This window comes from Suillus bovinus (assembly GCF_016758785.1).
Source record: "Suillus bovinus strain UH-Sbo-P2 chromosome Unknown EDB93scaffold_35, whole genome shotgun sequence".
Lineage (NCBI taxonomy): Eukaryota > Fungi > Basidiomycota > Agaricomycetes > Boletales > Suillaceae > Suillus > Suillus bovinus.
Genome location: NW_024542091.1, coordinates 34,395 through 55,351, shown reverse-complemented (window position 1 = coordinate 55,351; position 20,957 = coordinate 34,395). Strand labels below are relative to the sequence as shown.

Genomic DNA, 20,957 nt, shown 5'->3' with positions numbered 1-20,957 from the left:
TTGAATTTGCTGCTCGTCGAGTGCCTGCTCATGAGTTATGTGTTGCTCATAAAGCCTCGCACATATAACTTTTGCCTTTCCGCTGACTACAGAGGCACTTTCTTTCACAGCATAACCTGGGTGCACTACGAAGTGGTCCCACCACCATCCTCTGTTTGATTTCTTGCCAGTCTTCGTCATCGAGGAATTCAAGTCAGTAAAGGTGTGTTGAAAGATGAAATTGGCAGTCTATTGTCAGGCCGTGAGTTCTTAAAGTGTGCCTCCAGCCAAACAGGTGAAAGCCGCATGTTTATAACGAGACTGCGCAGTGTGCAAAGATATCAATTTGATAATCATTGATCAATATTGATATGGTATAGTCTGACATGGTAGGACCAGAGAACCGCTCGAAGTCATGTTCAAGTAAATGACGATGAACTTCACCAGTTTTCCCATGAAACATGGTCAATAACCGTGACCTTGAGTCACTGACTGGCAGAACACTGCGAGGCTCCGCACCTGTGGACCAATTCACGCTTGAGCCAATTTGGCAAGTGTATACTAGAGTTCACGCATTTTTGGGAAAACATCTATAACTCTACAACACATCCACATAAAAATATAATTTTTTAACGGATGGATAGCCTGACATCGAAAGTACAAGGCCCGCTAGATTTTTCTTTTAAAATTGATGTGTTGAGTCCAGCAGAGACTTACCGCGCAAAAAGTGCAGTTTTCCCTAGAGTTTGCGCATTTTGTCACACCATGTCACACGTCTGCCGCGGTGCCATTTCACATTCCACACCGTTCGAAAGCCTACCGCAGCGATCTGTTTGAAGGGCGCACAGTGGAGTTTAGATGTGTGTAGTCTCATTGTAACACTTTGGATAAATTGCCACATCTGGGCTGTATTTCATTCACAGCAGATGATCCTGACAAGCATGTAGCCCCAGAAAAATTTATTTTAGCATTCTATAATCATGTATAACCATTATATCGCATTCCAGATTTTTCTGTGGAGATCTGACCTCAAGAAGAGAGTCATCTATGCACAAAATGAGCCTCAAACACCTATAACTCGACCATGGCACGAGATCCACTTCATTTCTTGCCAAAAAAAATTACATGGTCATGTGTATTATGTTGGGAGGAACCTATATACAACATACATAAGGATTCTGTGCAGAATTGCATGTGCTAGAGCCAATGTGTGAATTCTAGGGACACGTGAACTTGTGGGACTATTTAGTAGAGTTGTCTGCACCGGTATCAATTCGCTAAGTATGACCATTACACATGCACAGGTACTTTGTATCCTGCAAACACTCATGGAACTCAATGTCTCTGTCTCAGCCTTTGTAATTTCTCTCTTGGAATTCCCCCATGAATTCTCACAATTTCCCATCAACGACCTGGCTGCTCACTTTACAACAATCTTGGCAACTTCTCTTGCTCACCCAAATCTCAATTCATTGATTGTCTCATGGGTGTCCACCTTATGTACTGAGCGGCCGGATTGGTGACAATGACATGATACTGACCTTCTTCTATAGCCTATGTCAAACAATTTGAGGTTCAAGCCAAACTTCTTGCAGTGAGTCTTACTTTGAAGTTTGCATTCAGTTGCAGTCTCGGCATGTAGTGCAAGTGCCTTGATACACGATTTCTCCAATGCAGCAACATTCTGGGTACCGAGAATGTTGAGGGGAGTGACAACAATCTGTATTCCTTGGGGGTGGAATAATAGAGGCATCCAAAATGTCAATGTTTTTCTGGAGCCAGTTGCAGATATTGAAACAACATCTTGGTCATTGTTGGATTGTCATCGCCGTCATTTCTCATAGCACATTTCCTTTCTTACCTTATCACATGTTTCATCTCATATAATATGTACCATCTTTGTTTCCTCATACCTTAGTCGTTGTCTCACAACACTGAGGTATGTTCTATGGTCTATCATGTCCTGCCGTCGGTACTTATAATGTCTAGTCATTGTCTCACAACACTGAGCATGTGTCATGTGTCAGCTCCTACAGGTTATGAGCCAATCTTGAGCTTAATCACACCTATCACATCTTCCTGTTCTAGACTTCCTTTGACATGGGGAAACTTGATCACATTCCAGAGCTGACAGGCCTGGACACTTATTTCATGTGGAAATGTGAGGTGGCTTATGCCCTTGGTATTGAGGACCAATCGTGCCATGTCACTGACACCGTGGACCTGGACGATGTATTAGGTAGCATGTCATATAAGCCTACAGCAGCAGTCCCTGGTGCTCCCACAGCGGTTGAGACTGCGGTGATTCGTGAATGGCTGATCAATGACTTAAAAGCAAAAGCCATTATCACACGCCATCTATCTGTCACTGTCCAACAACTGATTTCGACCAGTCATAAGATTACCACTCGGCACACATGGAAAACTCTCGAAGACCATTTTGGACATGTAGACATGGGATCTCAACACATTGTTTGCCAGCAGTTATATACGCTGCAGATGAAAGATGCTGTGGACGCATCTAACTATGTCAGGCAGCACTCTGTCCTTCGTGAATGTCTCCTTCAGATGGGGGTGACTTATATGGATGCTGAAGCTGTCTTTCAATTACTTAGGGGACTCCCGCATTCTGGCTCTTGGCCACAATTCAAGGCTCTGCTCACCATCATGCTTCCCACTGCGTCCACCACCATCACACCAGCACCTGGCGCGGCTGTAGCTCCAGTAGCTCCCACCCCTTTGGCCTTTGATGTATGCGTGGCGCACATCTCTGCTGAAGCAGTGAGGATTGTTGATGACGAGCAAAGTGTGGGAAACTCACGTGCGATTAGCACGAGAGCACAGGAACATGAAATGTGAAAGTAGCGAAAATGCGAAATAAGACTAGCAATAGACGAGGGCTCAATGAATGACTACTAAAAGGACTGCTAATAAATTTTGACTCTAGCTATAGACATGATGGGGGAACTCCACTAGGGTAAAGTGTGGTGTAGTAAAGGGTGAAAAATGCGGTCCTATATATGTATCTCGCTAAGTGAGCCGAGTAGGAGATAATGTATGTAATAAGGTATGTAAATCAGGGTCCATGCTCTAATATGGTGCCATTTTGATAAAAATGCAGAAATACGTACCAGTGAGACTTGCTGGACAGTGGATGGATGCTCCTGGATGATAGGGCGATGGAAGCGCAGAAAAGCGAGCGATGCAAGGGCATCGCAAGGCGCGGGAAAGTCGCGCGATGTGGGAAAGCATCACCTGATATGGAAATAGCTTGGGAAAGGTCAGGGAATGATGCTGCAAGTTGGTGCTGCAAACCCAGGTGGTATGGACTGAAGTATTACACGTTGCAAGCCTGTAATTATGTGAATCTCTACACCATCCGCTGACAATGCGAGGTTCTCCTGCCTAGTGGCAGCAGGTTTCAACACAATTCTCGACTCTGGCACTACTACGACCCTCATCTGTGACCAGTCATACTTCTGGTCATACTCCATGGCAGACACTGTTACCGTACGCACTGCAAATCATGGCAGCCTCACCACATCGGGTCATGGAGACTGCGTTGCTATCCTGTTGATTGGAGGAGCCAGATACCATATTTGCCTCTCAAACTGCTTGCATGCGCCATCAGCAATGTTGAACCTACTATCTGTGGGTTGGATGCTCAGCAAAGGCTGGGACTGTGTATTCAGGGCATCACCTCCTCGGTGCAAACTCATCTATTGAGGAACTGAGTTGGGGGCTATTCCCATGGCAAACAACTTATGCTATGTAAATCTCAAATTTCTCCCTGCCCCTGTCGATCAACGCACTGTCCATACACCTAGCATACCTTCATCCCCTCCAGACATATCAGCATTCACTCATGTCACTCTGAATCTTGACCTTATGGCATGCACAACTGGGCCATATCGGGGGTGAGGCTGTCCATTGTTTGCCCTTGTTTGCCACTGGCACAACAGTTCCTACCGATTCCACTTTGTCCAAGTGTGAATCTTACATAATGGCCAAACATCCTCGGCGCCCTCATCCACCTTCAGAGTCTCCACATGCTGCCCATTTCCTGGATCTGGACCATTCCGACCTTTGCAGGTCCCATCCCAGTTGTCACTTCCCACAATAAGTGCTACTTCATCATCTTCCTTGACGATCACACCAATGTCCTGAACCTCCAACTTCTTGCGACAAAACATCAAGCCATTGATGCATGGTGTCTTGTTCACACTAGATGGGAAAATTAATTGGGGTGAAGGGTAAAAGTGTTCCGTTTGGACAATGGGGGTAAGTTTTTAAATGCAGCATTCACTGGGGAGCTTGAATTGGCTGGCATCATCCATCAACTTTCTGCACCATACGCACATCAGCACAATGGCAAAGCAGAACAGGTAATACATACTATTGAAGGGTGGATGTATGTGATGCTCAATCACACCCGGTTTCTGCATAGTTTCTGGGGTGAGGCTGCCCTCACAGCAGCATACCTCTTCAACAGATCAGAGATGTGCTCCCTCAAACCTGAAATGACGCCTTACAAAATGCTCCATGGCACCAAACCAAATATCTTGCACCTTCAATTGTTTGGTGCATGTTGTTTCATACATATTCCAGCTGAGTTGCAAGAGAAACTGGGACCACATTCATGTGAAGCAGTGTTTATGGGTTATCCTCCAGGTGTTAAAGTGTGGCATTGCCGTGATTCTATCACTGGCGCATTTTTCAATTCTCGTGACGTCATTTTCGATGAATCATTCTCTTCATGCCCATACCCCAATGACAGTGAGGACAACAAGGATGATGGAGCAGCAGTGCCACATCATGGCCTGCTCCCTGCCCCTGCACTCCCTGCCCCTACTCTCCCTGCCCCTACTCTCCCTGCCCCTGCCCCTGTCCCTGGTCCAGGACCAGCACCAATCACTCGTCGTTCCGGCAGAGCCCATCATCCCACTGAACATGGACGTCAGTATCAAGACAAGCTCATCGTGGATGCTGCTCGCCTTGAACGTCAGCGAGAACTACGCCAAGCTCATATTTAAGGTACTCCCCCTCCTGACAATCCCGATGCACCTATACCTCCTGTCCCCATCCTTCCACACCCAGGGCTTCTTCCTACGTCCTCTCATCCTCTTGCCAATGCGGATCCTGATGACGATATGATTCGCCCTGATTCCAAGACAATGGGTTTCCACAATGCACTTGCCAATCTCATTGTTAGTGAACAGGCTTGTATCACCATTTGCAGTGACTCCCGCCGCAAGCCACAAGCCCTGGGATATAATATGAAAATCCCACCCAACACCTACGATGAGGTTATGTGGTGTTCAGATCGAGACTCCTGGCTGGCTGCCATGAAGTGGGAAATGAATCTAATGTAAGAAATGGGTGTTTACGAACTCGTTCCTCTGCCAGACAATAGACAGGCCATAGGTTGTTATTGGGTTCTCGAATTCTGGGAAGACTTGAAGGGTGGATCTGTTTACAAAGTGTGACTTGTAGCACAGAGATTTTCTCAAGTACCAGGTATCGATTTTGGTAAACCCTTTGCGCCTGTAGCCAAAGCAGCTTCTATTTGCATCATCTCTGCACTCACAGCTCACAACAATTGGGAACTTGACATGTTCGATGTTAAATGTGCCTTCTTGTGGGGGAAATTGACCAAGGATGTTTATATGTGTCAACCTCCCAGTTTCAAGTGCTTTGACCCTAACTTCAACTTCCTCATCTGCCACCTACTATCATCACTATACGGTTTGAAGCAGGCTGCCTATGATTGGTACAAACTTTTGCGAGAAGTTCTGACACATCTAGGTTTCCTTTGAGTGGAAGCTGACTATGCCATTTTTGTGTATGACCACATCAACAGGAAGGGGGAGAGAATAGTGTGCATTGTGGCTTGGCACGTTGATGATGGACTTGCAATGGCCTCCAACCATCCTTTCCTGATTGACATCAAACAACAGATAGCTCAATGTTTCGGTCTCTCTGATCTCAGTCCAGTTTCAAAGCATCTCGGCATTCAATTTGAGTGCAACTGAATGATGTGCGAACTTTGGATGCACCAAATGGACTACATCAATTATCTCCTCAACAAGCATGGCATGCTCAGATGTAATTCCATCATGCTCCCAATGGACCCTCATTTCCCATTCGGTTGTGATACTGATGTCCATTCCCATGTTGAGAATTTGATCACCGAATACTGCAAACTCATTGGAGAACTGCTATACCTGGCCATGTACACTTGTCCAGATATTGCTGTGGCCATCATGAAGCTCGCTCAGCACAACAGCTCCCCTGAGCCTCGTCACTATGCTTCGGCAAAACATGTTCTTTGTTTTCTCGCTGGTACAATTGGACTTCGCACGCATTATGGGGGTGCTACATCAGCACCTAAACTCCATGGATTTAGCAACTCTGACTGGGCCAGCTGCCCTGAAGACCATATTTCCATCACAGGCTATATCTGGTTCTTCAATGGCAGTCCTGTCTCACATTCATCAAAGAAACAGCTCACCCACGCGCTGTCTTCCACTGAGGCCAAATATATGGCTCTCATGGCATCTATTCAAGATGGACTCTGGCTGTTATCATTCTTTGAGTGTCTGAAAATCCCTGTCACTTTGCCCCTTCACATCTTTGCCAATAACACTGGTGCGATTGCACTGTCAGAAGAAGCTGCCAATCATATTCGCCATATCAACCTTCGCTATCACTTCATTCACTCTCACATCGAAAACAGCACTTTTAAACCAGAATGGCTCTCCATGCACCATAATGTCGCCGACATCTTCACAAAATGTCTTCCTTGTCCTTTATATCTTCATCATCAAAGTGGACTCTCTCTCGTTTCATGTTAAGTTGCAACAATGCTTTGTTGTGGGGGTATGTTGGATCGTCATTGTCGTCATTTCTCATAGCATATTTCCTTTCTTACCTTATCACATGTTTCATCTCATATAATATGCACTGTCTTCATTTCCTCATACCTCAGTCGTTGTCTCACAACACTGAGGTATGTTCTATGGTCTATCATGTCCTGCCATCTCTTACTATGTCTCCTTTAGCATGTGTCGTGTGTTAGGTACCTATAATGTCTAGTCGTTGTCTCACAACACTGAGTGTGTGTCATGTGTTAGCTCCTACAGTCATGTCGGAGGACAGCTTGCGTGACTTCGATCTGCCATAGGCATGGTCTCCGCCCAAAGACTTGAAGGGTTTTATTGCATATTTCGCTGACTGAGGGCACCACATCTGACATTTGCTAAGGGGGAAGCTTCTTAACAATTACTTAATTGGGTGGTGGACTTCGTAAATCTACTGATGGACCTGTAGCTTTACTTGTTTTCTTGTGTTTTGCACCAGCAGTCATTGAGAGGGTGGAGGGAGAAGTTCGGTGTTTGAATTATGGTAGATGAGAAAAAATTGCTCTATTTGATAATCTACTACTATACTAGACAGGACCCCCACCCTCGAAAGTTGAAACATCTGCTGGGTAGGAGCGTGCATCGCCACCCTCCTTGCCTCTAAATTTTGAATGTCCAATGTCATCCTGTCTCCCCTGCATTAACCTACTCTGACCTTCGGGCATCCTGACCTCAGACCCCTGGTCATCCGTAACGAAACCCTAATAAATATTTGCAAAGACAAAGACGCAGGCTATGCAGTTCTGAAACCAGTTTCCCGCGGTTGGACATTTCCCACGCACGATTTGGTAGAGAACGGCAAGTTTGTTGCAGACAAAACCATCGTGGGAGTCGGGAACCATGGATAAACGAGTGGCGTAGGCTAGCAAATAACTAACATCTCAAACATAGTCTAGACTGGTCACAAGTCTATCCTTCATCATCCTATCAAGTATGCAATTCTCGATCGCACATTCCAAGTACCGATAGCATCTTGTGTGGTAGTACAACGACACCGCAAATGCGAAACGTTTAGGGGCCCAGAACGCCAGCTGGCATCAGCTTATTGCAGACGTGAGGATTTATTAATTTGGAAGAAATGCGACTGCATCCTCTGAGCCTGAGAGGTAGGTCCGCTCGCATCTACTGACATACATGTTCTATTTTCTCATTTGATTATTCTTAGCCACATTCAGAAGCCTGAGCCAGCCTTAAGATTATCCATCCAATGATAATCGACGCAACGCTCGCCCATTTCCGTAACAGCCAAAGATGAACTCATATCTGACATGTTGGTATGTCTCGATGGCGAAATTTGATGATGATTCTCCCGACTCAGAAGGCAGGGCAGAACTGGCAGAATGTGGCAGCATTAGGATGAACACAGGCTCCCCACATCGTCCAAGTCTGGAGCCCGTCTTCTCGATTTCCTCGTCGAAAGTAGGTTCGTGAAGATATTAATGCCGAGGTTGTCAAGCAATGCGTACCACTTGCAAGTCGCAATAGTCTTTAACGACGTCAGCTACAATCTTGAAGGTCCAGGATTTGTCCAGGATCTATCTTACTTGATAAACAGTTTGTATGGTGGTAGATCTGATATATGTTGAGTGGGTAAACGTCGTACTCCGCATGCTGTCGGGCAAAGCCGATATTGATTTCGTACAGGGTGGAATGGATATTACAGATCCGAAACTCGCACATCCATCGCACGTTGCTCTTGTTGGTGGCACGTTTGTGCACAGGTTGGCTCTTTAAGTTCTGGGTTACGGCGTCTTGTCGAGAGCGGGGAACAAAGGACGACGACTATCATTCACGCGCAATAGGACTCAGGAGCAACTCCATATCATATTCGGTTCTTTCCGCAGTGCATACTCTTCGATGCACGGATCATGTCATGTGTAGTCATACCTGCTATAACAACACAGTGCGCATCCATTCCTTCGCCTCTCCGAGTCATTCATACTAGTACACCAACTATGCGGCCTGTGATAGTCTTTTCCCTCCGGTCTTGGGGTGTTGTGTGTTCAACGGTGGTACAGGTATGTGCATGTGACTTTTTTTTTTAAAAAAAATCTCATCGGAGTCAGGCTGTATAATTATGTGCGTGGGTGCTTTTTGTCACTGGCAGAGCATGGTTCAGAGTTCTGCCAATGGCAGAACTGCTTCAATTAGTTCTACCCATAATACTAGTACTAAGTACATTCTTCCTTCAGACCGGTAGAACTAGTCTTCCTAAAAATTCATCTGTTTACATACAGTCCAAGAAATGAAACAGCGTAAGAAAGATTCATGCGGGATGATATTTTGAAACACGAGCGCGTGAACCGCTACACTGAAAGAAAGAGATGTCCGAATTCAAGGAACCTGAATGGGACATACTGATCTAGTTGCATGTTTGAAAATGGATTGCATATGGACGAGTTCTTCCTGCCGCGTCACCCGGTCCACGAAAAATAATATCCAGCACAAAGTATGAAAAGCCGTCTTTCTTTCGACTGTCTCATTCAGATCGTTCTGAACCCATATCACATCTCCAGTCTCACAAACAATGCGTATCTTCTCTGTCCTCGCAGTTGCTGCCGCTTTGATGGCATCAGGAGTATCCGCCTCCCCCACATTCAAGTTCATGACCCGTGATGAGTCTCCTACCGGAAAGCATTGCCCTGGAAGTTGCAGCAACCCCTTCCAAAACTGCTGCCCAAACCAGGGTTGCAAGAGATATGGCGGCTTCGTTCTGTGTGTGCCAAATGTCGAACTTGAATAAGTGTCATGTCGCGACAGTGAACTATGGTGAGTTGTGTTTCTACTTCAATGAACATCGGTGCCGATGATGGCTTATGGCACGATATCAGGGTTACTACTAGCTTGATGAACGTTTTGCTTCTCACTGCCGCTCGAGCAATCATTGGAGTCTTGGAATAGGAGGAAATCTCAGATACTCGAATCCATAGAATGTGACTAAAGAGTTTTGCAGTCGGTGTATATCGAAAGTTGTGATTGTTAAACTGCGAAAGTTCAAGCTCAAGGTCCAGAAATTTGAAATGGCAAATATTTGGTCGCTGTGAGCTTTGATCCAACCAATTTTGAACCAATTCCGGAAATTTCTAGGTATTATTTTTAAAAGGCCTGGCCAATTCTAAAATATCAACTTGACTTTACACGGCATTTGTCATACCGGGTTAACTGGTTTTCGGTGATGAGTTCTTCACTCTCAGCAGGAGTCGGAAGATAATATTACAAAAGTCAGCCACCAGCGGACTCTAACTGGCCCCTTGGTCATCTCAGTCCTGCTGGCCCGTCAAAACCAAAGACATGGTTGTGAATCAGCGGACAAACTTTCAATAGGTCGTCGCCTTGGCAATCATCTCTCTTGTGCTAAGCAGTCTGCACAGGGAGACTTCCTGCGCAATATGACTGATACGTTTTTGGGAGATAAAGCCCTTGCAACGATCAACAGTCTCCCCTACTATGCGATGCTCATGTGGTGGTGGGTGAGATGGATACTTTCCGACTAGGGCTAATGACGATTACCGTTCCTCTTACTAGGACAACTTACTTCTCAATCCGAGTCGCACCGCTGTACAACGTGTTCAAGTCTACAACAATGACCATGCTGGCATTGATTGTCAGTGAATGCGTGGCTGTTGCTATTTTTATATCGTGGCTCATCTGGGCAGCAAGAGAGCTAGATATCTTCAAGCGACTGGTTAAGCTCATATTATCCGCCAGGGCACAGGAGGCACATCTTAGCACACTTTGGGGTCCACTAAACTTCATATGAAACGACTTTTTCGTACATAACAATTTGACCCAGATCTGACACCATCTCCTATATTTCCCGGAAATCTCGCGCCATTTCCGATACGCAAAGAACTGTAAGCATGGACCGATTTTTTTCCCTTATGTGCGTCGATCATGACTAAAAAATCACCAGTAACTCGCGCGTCAGTGTCAACGGCCATAATGACATCGTGAAGGCAATAATACGACTCACATGGATGCAGTACCAGAAACCGCCCTGCCATGCAGGTGAGTCATGTTATCAGGTCCAGAAAAATGCTGATACTCACGCATCTCAACCATGGGCAGTCTTCAGTCGCGTAGTCAACACAATCATCGTAAGACCAGCAAGCTCTGTAACATTGAGGGTTGAAAGCGCTATCTGCAACACTAGTAGCTGGCATGGCAGAGATTGATGGTACTAAAACAGCAATGATTGCGAGGACCGTTGCAGAGGAGAAACGCATTGTTTGCGACTCGTGTGTGTGGAATCAGGTAATTTTGAAGGGATAGTAGGAAGACAGCTTGCTTTATATTGTTTTCTGGACTTATTGTTGCACAGATGTGCCTCCGAATGTATACGTTTTGCCATTCGTTGTTGCTGTTGACATTTGTGGGGCAGAACTGACATTGCCAATCAGACGGCAGAATGCGACGGAACTTCCGCACATGTCAGGTTCAGACTGAGACCTGAAGTTCTGCCGGAACTACCTTGGAATAGTTCTGCCGCTAGTACATGTTGCCAGTGTATGGCCAGCTTCCTCTCGACTTTTATCAGCCCTCCAACATCATCACTGACAGTATGTCTACGCAGATCAGGTCTTGCGTTAATGCCTACGAACGAGTGCCGCCCGGAGTTGTCCTCTTGCTGTGGTTATGCAGAAAGATCATGCTTCTCGCATGTATTCAATATTTAATGATGTCATTCTCTTCAGATGATATGACAAGACAACGCTTCTAAGATCAAGCATTTCCGTACTAGTATAAGACAAACGTGCTTAGCCATACGGAAATTCTCGTCGTCCGGACAATCTGCAGTATGCGTATAACTGTGCACCGATGCATAGTGTCCCACACTTCCTCTTACTACACCTGAGACATAGTCAAATAAGATTCGGTGACAGATCCCATTCAAATTCAGGGACAAATTGTTAATATTTAAAATGTTTGGGTATGCCTTGAGATGCATGATCAAAGCCAGAAAATGTCGACAATCAACTATGACTCCAGATTCATCCTTAAATGAGGAATTTGTTGGCATGAGTCTGCCTTATTGTTAAATTAATAATCAGATAACGAAAATAATCAGTATATGGTTGACAACGAGATTCATAAATAAATAGTAGATACACCACATGATCAAATGTGTGATAAATTTAACCTCTGATTCAAATCGAGTGGGAGGACAGAGATTGGCAAGATTCAGTGAGCACAGGGTGGAAAAATTGAGAATATGTACACTAATATTTCTGATGTTACATTGTGACAATGATCTTGAAAATGTGCGTAGGGCATACAAGTACCCTGTTGAGTGCCTCATTGAGTGTACCACTTAGTGGGGTACAGGTATGGAGCACCCACCACTCTCTTTTGCGGTGCCTCACATTATGCCAAAAAATGCTCCCATGGACTCTCAATCAACATAACCACCCAGTTGGAGCCACACAAGGCTGGCTGCCCACCCCCGCAGCTCACCTCCTACCCTGGACAGACATCCAATTGGGGCCGGTTAGTGCTACGTGCTCTGCAAAAGCCTAATGTATAGGGATTTGACTGCTGGAGACACCTGCGACCAAAGTGGCCAAGCGGCTAGGTGCCATATTTCATCAGAGTTTCGACTGAGTCTGATTCACTACTTAAGCAGGGAAACCTTATTCATTAATTCCTCTTCTCAGATGACATCATTAGATTCAACAATAACATAGATTCTATTAATTTGACTCATTGCATAGACTTCATTGGGTTTATTGTATGGATGCTAGTTGTAGTCTTGCAAAATAGTTACATAAAGACAACTGAAATATTGTCACGATCATGTATCACTCCACAAATCAACAATTAGAACTTGACAAGTTTCCAATGATCTATTTTTCTTGTTCATATGTTGTGTCTTATTGTTAATGGCTTCATCTAAGTTATCAGGCAGACAAAGCATGGCAAGTGCACACAATCAAATGAACAATTAGAACTTGACAAGTTTTCAATGGTATATTTTCCTTGTTTGTACATTGCATCTTATTGTTGATGGCTTCATCTAAGTTATCAGGCAGATGAAGCACTGTAAGTGCACAACCATTGAGTCTTTGGTTGCCGATTGCCAGCGAGTATATTTACTCCATATCATATACTTGTAGCTTATACTCACCTACAGATAGATCCATTTGAGGTCATCTACCTGTGATCATGTCTCAATGTCGAGACAATTTTATGCTGCCTGATGACCCAGAAATTAACCCCAACCCCTAAAATCTTGCGACAGCGCTCATGGTAATTAGACAGACCGCCCACAGGTATGTCCCTGAGCCAGAAGCATTCTCTAATACTGACTTGGGTCACAACTCTTTATAGTTTTATCACTCATGAGGGCCCTGTTTCACAAGGCCCAACTATGCCAGAATATCACACTAATCTGGAGCACAGGTTATCTAACAGTACTTCATTGACCTATATGCCATACAGGCCATATGTCCCCTTCACTACCAGCACTTCACATGAGGGGCGACATTCTGGCCACACCCCGTGCCATGTACTCCAATCAAACAAATCCCCTTCTGATTTGACATTTGCCAGCTCTCCCTATCGCTCCACCAGATCACTCTCACATGATGCCACTCCATTTGAACATCCATTGAGTCCAATACCCATGTCTCCAGTCACCGCTACACATCTTGATGCACCAGCTGCAATTACCGTTCCTGAAGAGTCCATGGACAATGAATCTCTGATCACAGCCAATGATGACATTGCAATGGATCAAGACATGTCAAGTGCTGCTCCTCCGTTTTCTCTAAACCGTTCACCACCAGCTCACCATCCACCTACAATAACTCCCCCACAACAGAGACATCTGCCATTGCTGCCTGCCTTGGGACATTATCTAGGTCAGCTATTACATGACCAGTTTGCTGAACTGTCTGACAAGGTAGTGGCACCAGCTCTCAGGAATGCAGTCAACACCATGATGCCAGCTATGATTGAACAGATAGCAGGCAAAATTAGGGGTATCACTTCCACTTGCTCTCACAAAATTTGCAGCCAGAAACACTCTGGAGCAGTGGTGGAAGATACCAAGCCTGAATGTGAGGACAATCTAATGCCGTCCTCATGCAGGAAGCACCCTGGAAAGCAGGGTACCATGAATCATCTACATGCATGTCCAGTGAATTTCGTGTGATTAATGTCTGATTAACATTCATTTTAGAATACCTTTCACAAATATCTATGGGACAAGTGTCTGCTGAATTCCAAGAATGGTCTGCTGCCTCAATCCCCCCATCACACATGATTCAAGCTTTTAATTGTGACAATGAAAGTCTGCCATTTTTGGACAACATCACCATTGACTGGAACAACTCTTTGAGGAAGTCTCTTGGAATACAGAAGCAATCAACTTGTTGGTAGTTGACTTTCAGGCAAAAATAAAGACAGGTAGTTATGCATCAATAATCTTTGATGAAGATATGATGAACCTTGATGACTTGTGTGCACTCTGCATTGATAAGCTTTGTCAAACTCACCAAGCCCATCACGACCATAATAAGATTGAAGGATTCACAAATTCTCAAGAGAGAGAAACTGCTACTTGCGAATTAGCTTTTTGTAGCAGTTGAAGGCAATGTCTGGATAGGCTTAACACTCGCAAGCAGGGGGTAAGTGGGTAATGCATTTGCCATCTTGTTATTCATGTCTTTTTTCAGACCCTCGAAAGGCATTGGAAAATTGCTCAGCAAAATAACCATTGTAATCCTTAAACCTGGGATATGATCAGACTCATTATTGATTGGCTAGACGTGGATGGCATGAGTGGGGATGAAACAGATACCCCTCTGGGTGCGAATCCAAAGATAGTGAGGCAAGTAGCTCTACCATGGATAAGCCCAGCAATCACTTGCCTTCTTCACATTGTTGAATCCTATGCTCCAGCCACATACAAGGAAAATATGTCAATTCCAGTTGATAATGCATCACTTCCCCACCTCGTGGAGACTAAATGCACCTCATGAAACTCTGTTGCAATTGCGTGGCTGGTACAAAATTAATTCAAGCAGTGCTAGGGCATTTCTGGGCGTTTGCAAGGACTTTAAAGTTCCATCCTTGGTTCATAGTTGCATTTTTACACTACAAGTAATTACTCATTATGTGATAGGATGTTTATCCCTCTGCAAACGACATCCATCAATGAAAACCATGCATTACACCATAGGGTTATCTGCTCACAAATGTGCATTGCTGCAAACTCCACTCTACTTTCCCACATATTACAATGACATATTTCCATATTATATGGGTCACCCGACCTACATAATATCCCGTATAAGATGGGCCAGCGGATGATGGGCTGATGTGATGTATATCCTCGATGTTGACGGATGGGCCAGGAGGGATATTATTTCCGATGGAGGCGGGTGGGCCCATGTGTGGAATATGTAGAGTAGATGAGTGGGCTGATGGACATGAATATTTTATAGACGGATGGGCCAAGGTAGTTGGATATTATGTAGATGGGTGTACCAAGGTAGGTGGGTATCAGATAGACGGATATGCCGAGGGTACTTGTCATCACATACACGAGTGGGCCCAGATATATACTATATTAGATGGGTGGGCCGGCCGAGGGTACATTGTGTCACATACACGGGTGGGCCCAGATATATATTATCTTAGATGGGTGGGCCGAGTGTCAAGGAAGGTGGGTATCAGATAGACAGGTGGGCCGGCCGAGGGTACTTGTTATCACATACACGGGTGGGCCCAGATATATATTATCTTAGACGGGTGGGCCAGCTGAGGGTATGTGTTATCACATACACGGGTGGGCCCAGATATATATTATCTTAGACGGGTGGGCCGAGTGTCAAGGTAGGTGGGTATCAGATAGACAGGTGGGCCGGCCAAGGGTACTTGTTATCACATACATGGGTGGGCCCAGGGATATATTATATTAGATGGGTGGGCTGAGGGCGGTATATAATATAGACAGGTGGGCACAGGTGAATGATAATTGTAAAACAATGCAGTACTGATTGCTGAGTAGCTAATTTGGGTGAAGTGTAATGAGTTCCTGCAGCTGCAGGTTCATTACTGTTGCATTGCTGTACGAGAAGCAAGGTTCCAACTACCAAAATTCGAGTGAAGTGTACCGAGTTCCAAGACCCGGGTGTCAATAAACGAATATCTGATATCCAGCACACTTCCAATGATTGGGTATTTCATTGAGCAATGGGTGGTAATATATCTTCGACAGCCAACATCATGGAAGGTTCTCTTATCAGAACCTCATGTTCACCACCTACCAAACACCAAATGCTAAGTTCCGACTACCGAAATTTGAGTGAAATGTGCCGAGATCCGAGCCCTGGGAGTCAACAAACAAATATCTGATATCCAGCACACTTCCAATGATCTGGTATTTTGGCTCCCTTATCTGATCCTGACTATCTCCACCCCCTTTAACACCAACCTCTGGGCGTCCAGCATTCAGCTTCTGATTTCCCAAGATTGACTTCATCATGAATGGTTCTTCCACTTCTGCAATTCAAATAAGCCTCTGGCACACTTGGGCCCTGACAGTCACTCACGAGGCATCTGAATATACTGCACAGAAATTCAATGCAGAGAAGATAGGAGGAGACCCAGTGATACCTTCTCCTAACCTAGACACTGATATAGTGATGGCCTGCGATTGATTGGTAGATTGCCTCATAAAGGCATATAAAAATCTGAGTGGGTCTTCCTGCAGATTCAGAAAATTTATTTGATCATTCAAATTCCTTCATTACAGTTCAGATGAACATCAACATTGCAAGATATAGCAAATTGATCTCCCCGAAGAACACTGGGCACAATGAGGAGAAAGAGGAGAAGTTGCTTAAGAGATGTCCTCCCGGCCATGAGGGGACAATGTTTGTGGACATACCCACCACCATTCTAGATGTGTCCGGCACCATCATCACATGGTACCTCCCAGACGCCCTGACAGCTGAAACACAGGTGTGTGATATACATTGTTACTCAATATATATTAAATACCAAATGGTAACCACAGAAGGAAATGTGGGCAGCCACCGACTTGCTGTCTCTGAGTCTGGAAAGAAGTGTGAAGGTCGATGGGAATTGGTAAACCAATCTGGAGTGGTTCAAATGCTGCTCGGAAGATATTGGCTTACCTGCTGGATGCATCAATTTATCTGCGGCATGGTTTCAACAGGGGCACAAGGTAGGATTTGATAGGATGATGATTTCGGTAGTTGAGCTCACCAATCCCATAGAATATAGCGAACCCGGAGGTATCTGCATCATTAAAGGGACCATTGTCCGAGGGAATCCTAAACGCCATTGCGAGGCCAGCAGCCATTGCATCAGCGGCACTCAGGATCATGCATCCAGAGCAGTACTGGGCAGGGTTACAAACATTTTCAAGCCTCGGAGAAACGGCAGGAAGCAAGGAACTGCCAAGAATGTCTGAGATCCTGGAGTACTGGGCATCCGTGTTTAACACACTATCCGTCATTTCCAATCATCAAACCCTGCATCATCGAGACCATTTATCAATTCCTGAATGCTTCGATATTCTCACCACTGTGGGGAATTATTCTAATGCTCGGATGAGCATGCCAAGCCTTCAGCTGGAGTTCGGGTACAATCCTGGGTGTATGATTGGATTCCCTGGAAGGATTGTCAGACATGGGGTTCATGAGGTGGAGGGGGATAGGGTTGGGTGGGCATGGTATATGAGGGACTCTGTTCATATTTATGCCGGGGTTCCCTCATGTGGATGGGCTAGGGTGGATTGACGAACCCTACCACCATGTGCAAGATGAAACAAGTAGAAAGTGTAATTACCTGCGTCAGTACCTGCTTTCGACTACCAAGTACGAACCATCTCTCTTGACAACACTGGAGGTCTGAAATCTATAGCGGATGCATACAATAACTGTCCAGAGCCTTCCATGTCTCTTGATGACACTCGAGCACCAATGCATTCAGCGCGAGGGAGTGGGGTTTCAGTTGTGGTGCGCAGTTACAAAAGGCCAGCCCTGGGTTGGAGTAGTGCAGATGATATCATCAACCTTACACTAGGCAATGCTAAGAAGAACGATCTGTTGCAAAAGGAACCTACAAGTCAAAAGGGCACAGAGAAGCAAAGAAATGTAAGTATGAATGCTGCTGTACAAATTTGAAAATGGTACTGGGGCGATGGCTATCATTGTATTTAGACTCAGATCCTATCGACAGTCATCAAGGCCAGGAGCTCGGTAACCAGGTCTCGGCACTCGGGTCTTGATATTTGGACCTCGGTGTTACAACTTGGATGGTATCTGTTGGCGACGCTCAAACAGAGCTTGTGTCGTCAACGGTCTGTGGACGTCCTTGGGCTAGCCCAAGGTTAGGGGTCGTACTTGGCGTGTCTTCGGCAAGTACGATTTAACGCCTATGTCCAAATCGGGTAGCTTATGTCACGCGGGTGCGAGACAATAAGCTATATCGGCCTAGGCTTACGACACCCGAAGGTTAATCATAAGGATCGTCGTTAATTAGAAGGACAGAAGTCCAACTAGTTAACAGGGGCTTTGCTCGTTGACGAAGTCGATGAGTAAAGGTCGAGACTATAGGCTTATCCGCGATGAGCAGATAAGAAGATAGAATATAGACTGCTGGCGAGGCAGAAGGATCACTCTGGTGAGAGTAGGAGGTCAAGAACCAAGTAGATTCAAGTTTAGGGAATATAGTACATGGTAGCGAGTTTATATAGAGGACAGGAGGCGTATTAGTGGGTGATAACTCATACTACCGGGAGAGGCAATAGGTAAAGGGTAAAACCATAACAGGAAGGCACGTTCGGTCGAGGTAGAACGTGCTAGATAAGAAAGTGAGTCAAAGATCGAAATAAGAAGTGAAACGCGCAGGGGCACGATCGTGCAGCTGCGGATCTAAGTATAAGTCGCATGTGCGACTGCGCACCGAGTCAGAGATCAAGAAAGGAAACAGGGCAAAGGGGATGCGTCGTGCATCATATCATAGGTTACCGTCCAGACGGTAAGGGCGAGGGGACTGTCCACAGGATCAGTCAGGTGGTGAAACGGAGCATGGGTATGCTTCGTCAGCGAAAGGATCCGGCCAAATGTACTGGCTTTGCTGAAGCGACAGGTAGAGGGCGAAAGGGAATGCGAGGATGACGAGGATGACAAGGGTAAGGTCGGGGTAAGGGTATGACGCGAGGGCCGATACTAGGAGGATTAGGAGAAAAATAGTAGGGGCCCAAGCGTCTAGATGTTCTTGTAACACTTGGTAGTTAAATGCCAGGAGTTGGGAATCAGTAATGGAGATCCGGAACTTGGAGTTCAATATTCAGCAGTCAACATTCGATACTCGACACTCGGACCTCAGAACTCGATATTCAGAGCTTGGTAATCGGGTCTCGGCACTCGGGTGTCGATACTTGGACCTCAGTAGTTATGTTCCAGGAGTCGGGAATCAGTAATGGAGAATTCGTAACTTGGAGTTTGATATTCAGCAGTAAACATTCAGTACTCAACACTCGGTACCCAACATTTCGGAACTCAGTAATTGGGACTCGATATCCGGAACTCGGAGTTCAATATTCGGAACTCGACACTCAATATTCGTAGTTCAGTAATCGGGTCTCAGAACTTGGGTCTCGATATTCGGACCTCGGTAGTTAAATTCTGGGAGTCGGGAATTGGTAATGGAGATCCGGAACTTGGAGTTCGATATTCGGCAGTCAGCATTCGGTACTTGACACTTGGTACTCAAGGTTCAGAACTCAAAACTCGATATTCAGAGTTCGGTAATGGGGTCTCAGTAATTGGGACTCGATATCCGGACCTCGGTGGTCAGGACATGGTGATGAACATCTGCACCGTTTATTTTGGGACTCGCCATATAACATCATGTTATATATTGCAATGTTTACATGTGATTTTCAGTACTTATAAAACACATATGCAACTTGCACTTCAACATTTCCAACTGAGTGACTAGAGCTACTCTCCTCTGCCTCTCTTCAATCTGTCCAGAATGGCAGTGTAGATTTGTATCTCTGCCATCTTGTCATGGATGCCTCATGTTGCTCCTCAAGTAATGTCAGGAGGTGTTCTCTAATCCACCTCAGTCCCATCAGTGATGGAACTGAGGTATGATCCACCTGCTCCGGAATTGTCAGACCATCATTCTCAATGCCATCCTAGAGCAGATCAGTCATGAATCAAGGAAATGGAATAAGAATCTTACTAGCCAATGCTGGTAGTGAAAGATACAGCAAGTCATCACCCGATCCCATTGCCATGGTTTGTTCGGGATTGCAGTTTCTCCCATCCACCATGGGGTATCATGGCTGGATACGATCAGGGATGGATCTCCGGGATCTGCGATGTCATGAAACACACAGATGTGATATGAAAAGATGTGATCCGGAACCATGTTCCAGGTGTGACCGGGAATCAAATGAAGAATATGAGCAATAGGGCTGGGAATGACTGAAATGATGTTCCTGGCAGCTGAGTACTGGAGGATGGGCATGACAAAAGTCTGTGGAAGATGTCAGCATTAACTGCCAGTGTTGTCAGGGTCTTACAGTGATCTTCCATTGCAGCCCAGCTTTGAAGTGCCTGATCCAAGCCAAAAGGGGAAGATTGTTGTTTGCAGCCTCCACCTGATATTGGGAGATGGATGCGCGGATGTGTGATGCAGACATCGACATAGTAGTTGAAATGTTTGCAGGAGTGAGAGTGAGGGGCCGGTACTCATTGAGGGAATTCTGATTGTCAGAAGTGGATGCAGGAGAAGGATATAATTCAGGCATGGCTGATGCAGGAGTATCACACTGGCAATGACAATGACAGTTGGTTCAGATGTGAAGATATCATCCACTGATGGATGGATAAATTTTTCAAACTCCGACATGGGCTGACCCGGCCAATTCCCGGGACTAAATTTGTATATCGAAATGGTTGTTATATCCCATCGGCAATAAACCATTCATTTATCTTGGGAATCTATCAAAACAGTCTGCAGGTGTTGAAATGCTGCCTGGGCGTCCTGCGCCAGCAATGAATACAT

The 20,957-nt window shown here is 45.4% G+C and overlaps 5 protein-coding genes across 5 annotated transcripts; 1 reads left to right on the top strand and 4 right to left on the bottom strand.

Annotated features, from left to right (window-relative positions):
- Nucleotides 1-1,600: 1,600 nt before the first annotated feature.
- Nucleotides 1,601-1,789, bottom strand: EDB93DRAFT_1053825 (uncharacterized protein; the record flags this gene model as incomplete). The annotated part of the gene is made up of 1 exon (XM_041444722.1): nucleotides 1,601-1,789. A coding segment is annotated over one exon (189 nt), but the record flags the coding sequence as incomplete, so codon positions are not given.
- A 6,988-nt stretch (nucleotides 1,790-8,777) lies between these two features.
- Nucleotides 8,778-9,943, bottom strand: EDB93DRAFT_1150823 (uncharacterized protein; the record flags this gene model as incomplete). The annotated part of the gene is made up of 4 exons (XM_041449696.1): nucleotides 9,731-9,943; nucleotides 9,036-9,668; nucleotides 8,966-8,982; nucleotides 8,778-8,917 (listed from the first exon to the last, which is right to left on the bottom strand). Coding segments are annotated over exons 1-2 (468 nt in total), but the record flags the coding sequence as incomplete, so codon positions are not given.
- A 95-nt stretch (nucleotides 9,944-10,038) lies between these two features.
- EDB93DRAFT_1150814 (uncharacterized protein) lies at nucleotides 10,039-11,204 on the bottom strand. Its single transcript, XM_041449695.1, has 6 exons — nucleotides 10,966-11,204; nucleotides 10,934-10,938; nucleotides 10,813-10,900; nucleotides 10,425-10,753; nucleotides 10,122-10,365; nucleotides 10,039-10,071 (listed from the first exon to the last, which is right to left on the bottom strand). The coding sequence occupies exons 1-4, from the start codon at nucleotides 11,123-11,125 to the stop codon at nucleotides 10,431-10,433; spliced, it is 576 nt and encodes a 191-aa protein (XP_041306752.1). The 5' UTR covers nucleotides 11,126-11,204; the 3' UTR covers nucleotides 10,039-10,071; nucleotides 10,122-10,365; nucleotides 10,425-10,430.
- Nucleotides 11,205-13,142: 1,938 nt separating this feature from the next.
- On the top strand, nucleotides 13,143-14,279 carry EDB93DRAFT_1104668 (uncharacterized protein; the record flags this gene model as incomplete). The annotated part of the gene is made up of 4 exons (XM_041447429.1): nucleotides 13,143-13,168; nucleotides 13,227-13,298; nucleotides 13,338-14,008; nucleotides 14,080-14,279. 4 exons carry the CDS (start codon nucleotides 13,143-13,145, stop codon nucleotides 14,277-14,279), a joined length of 969 nt encoding a protein of 322 aa, XP_041306751.1.
- Nucleotides 14,280-18,941: 4,662 nt separating this feature from the next.
- EDB93DRAFT_1251279 (uncharacterized protein) lies at nucleotides 18,942-20,700 on the bottom strand (the record flags this gene model as incomplete). The annotated part of the gene is made up of 4 exons (XM_041453134.1): nucleotides 18,942-19,211; nucleotides 20,044-20,082; nucleotides 20,130-20,426; nucleotides 20,473-20,700. The coding sequence occupies 4 exons, from the start codon at nucleotides 20,698-20,700 to the stop codon at nucleotides 18,942-18,944; spliced, it is 834 nt and encodes a 277-aa protein (XP_041306750.1).
- Nucleotides 20,701-20,957: the final 257 nt, after the last annotated feature.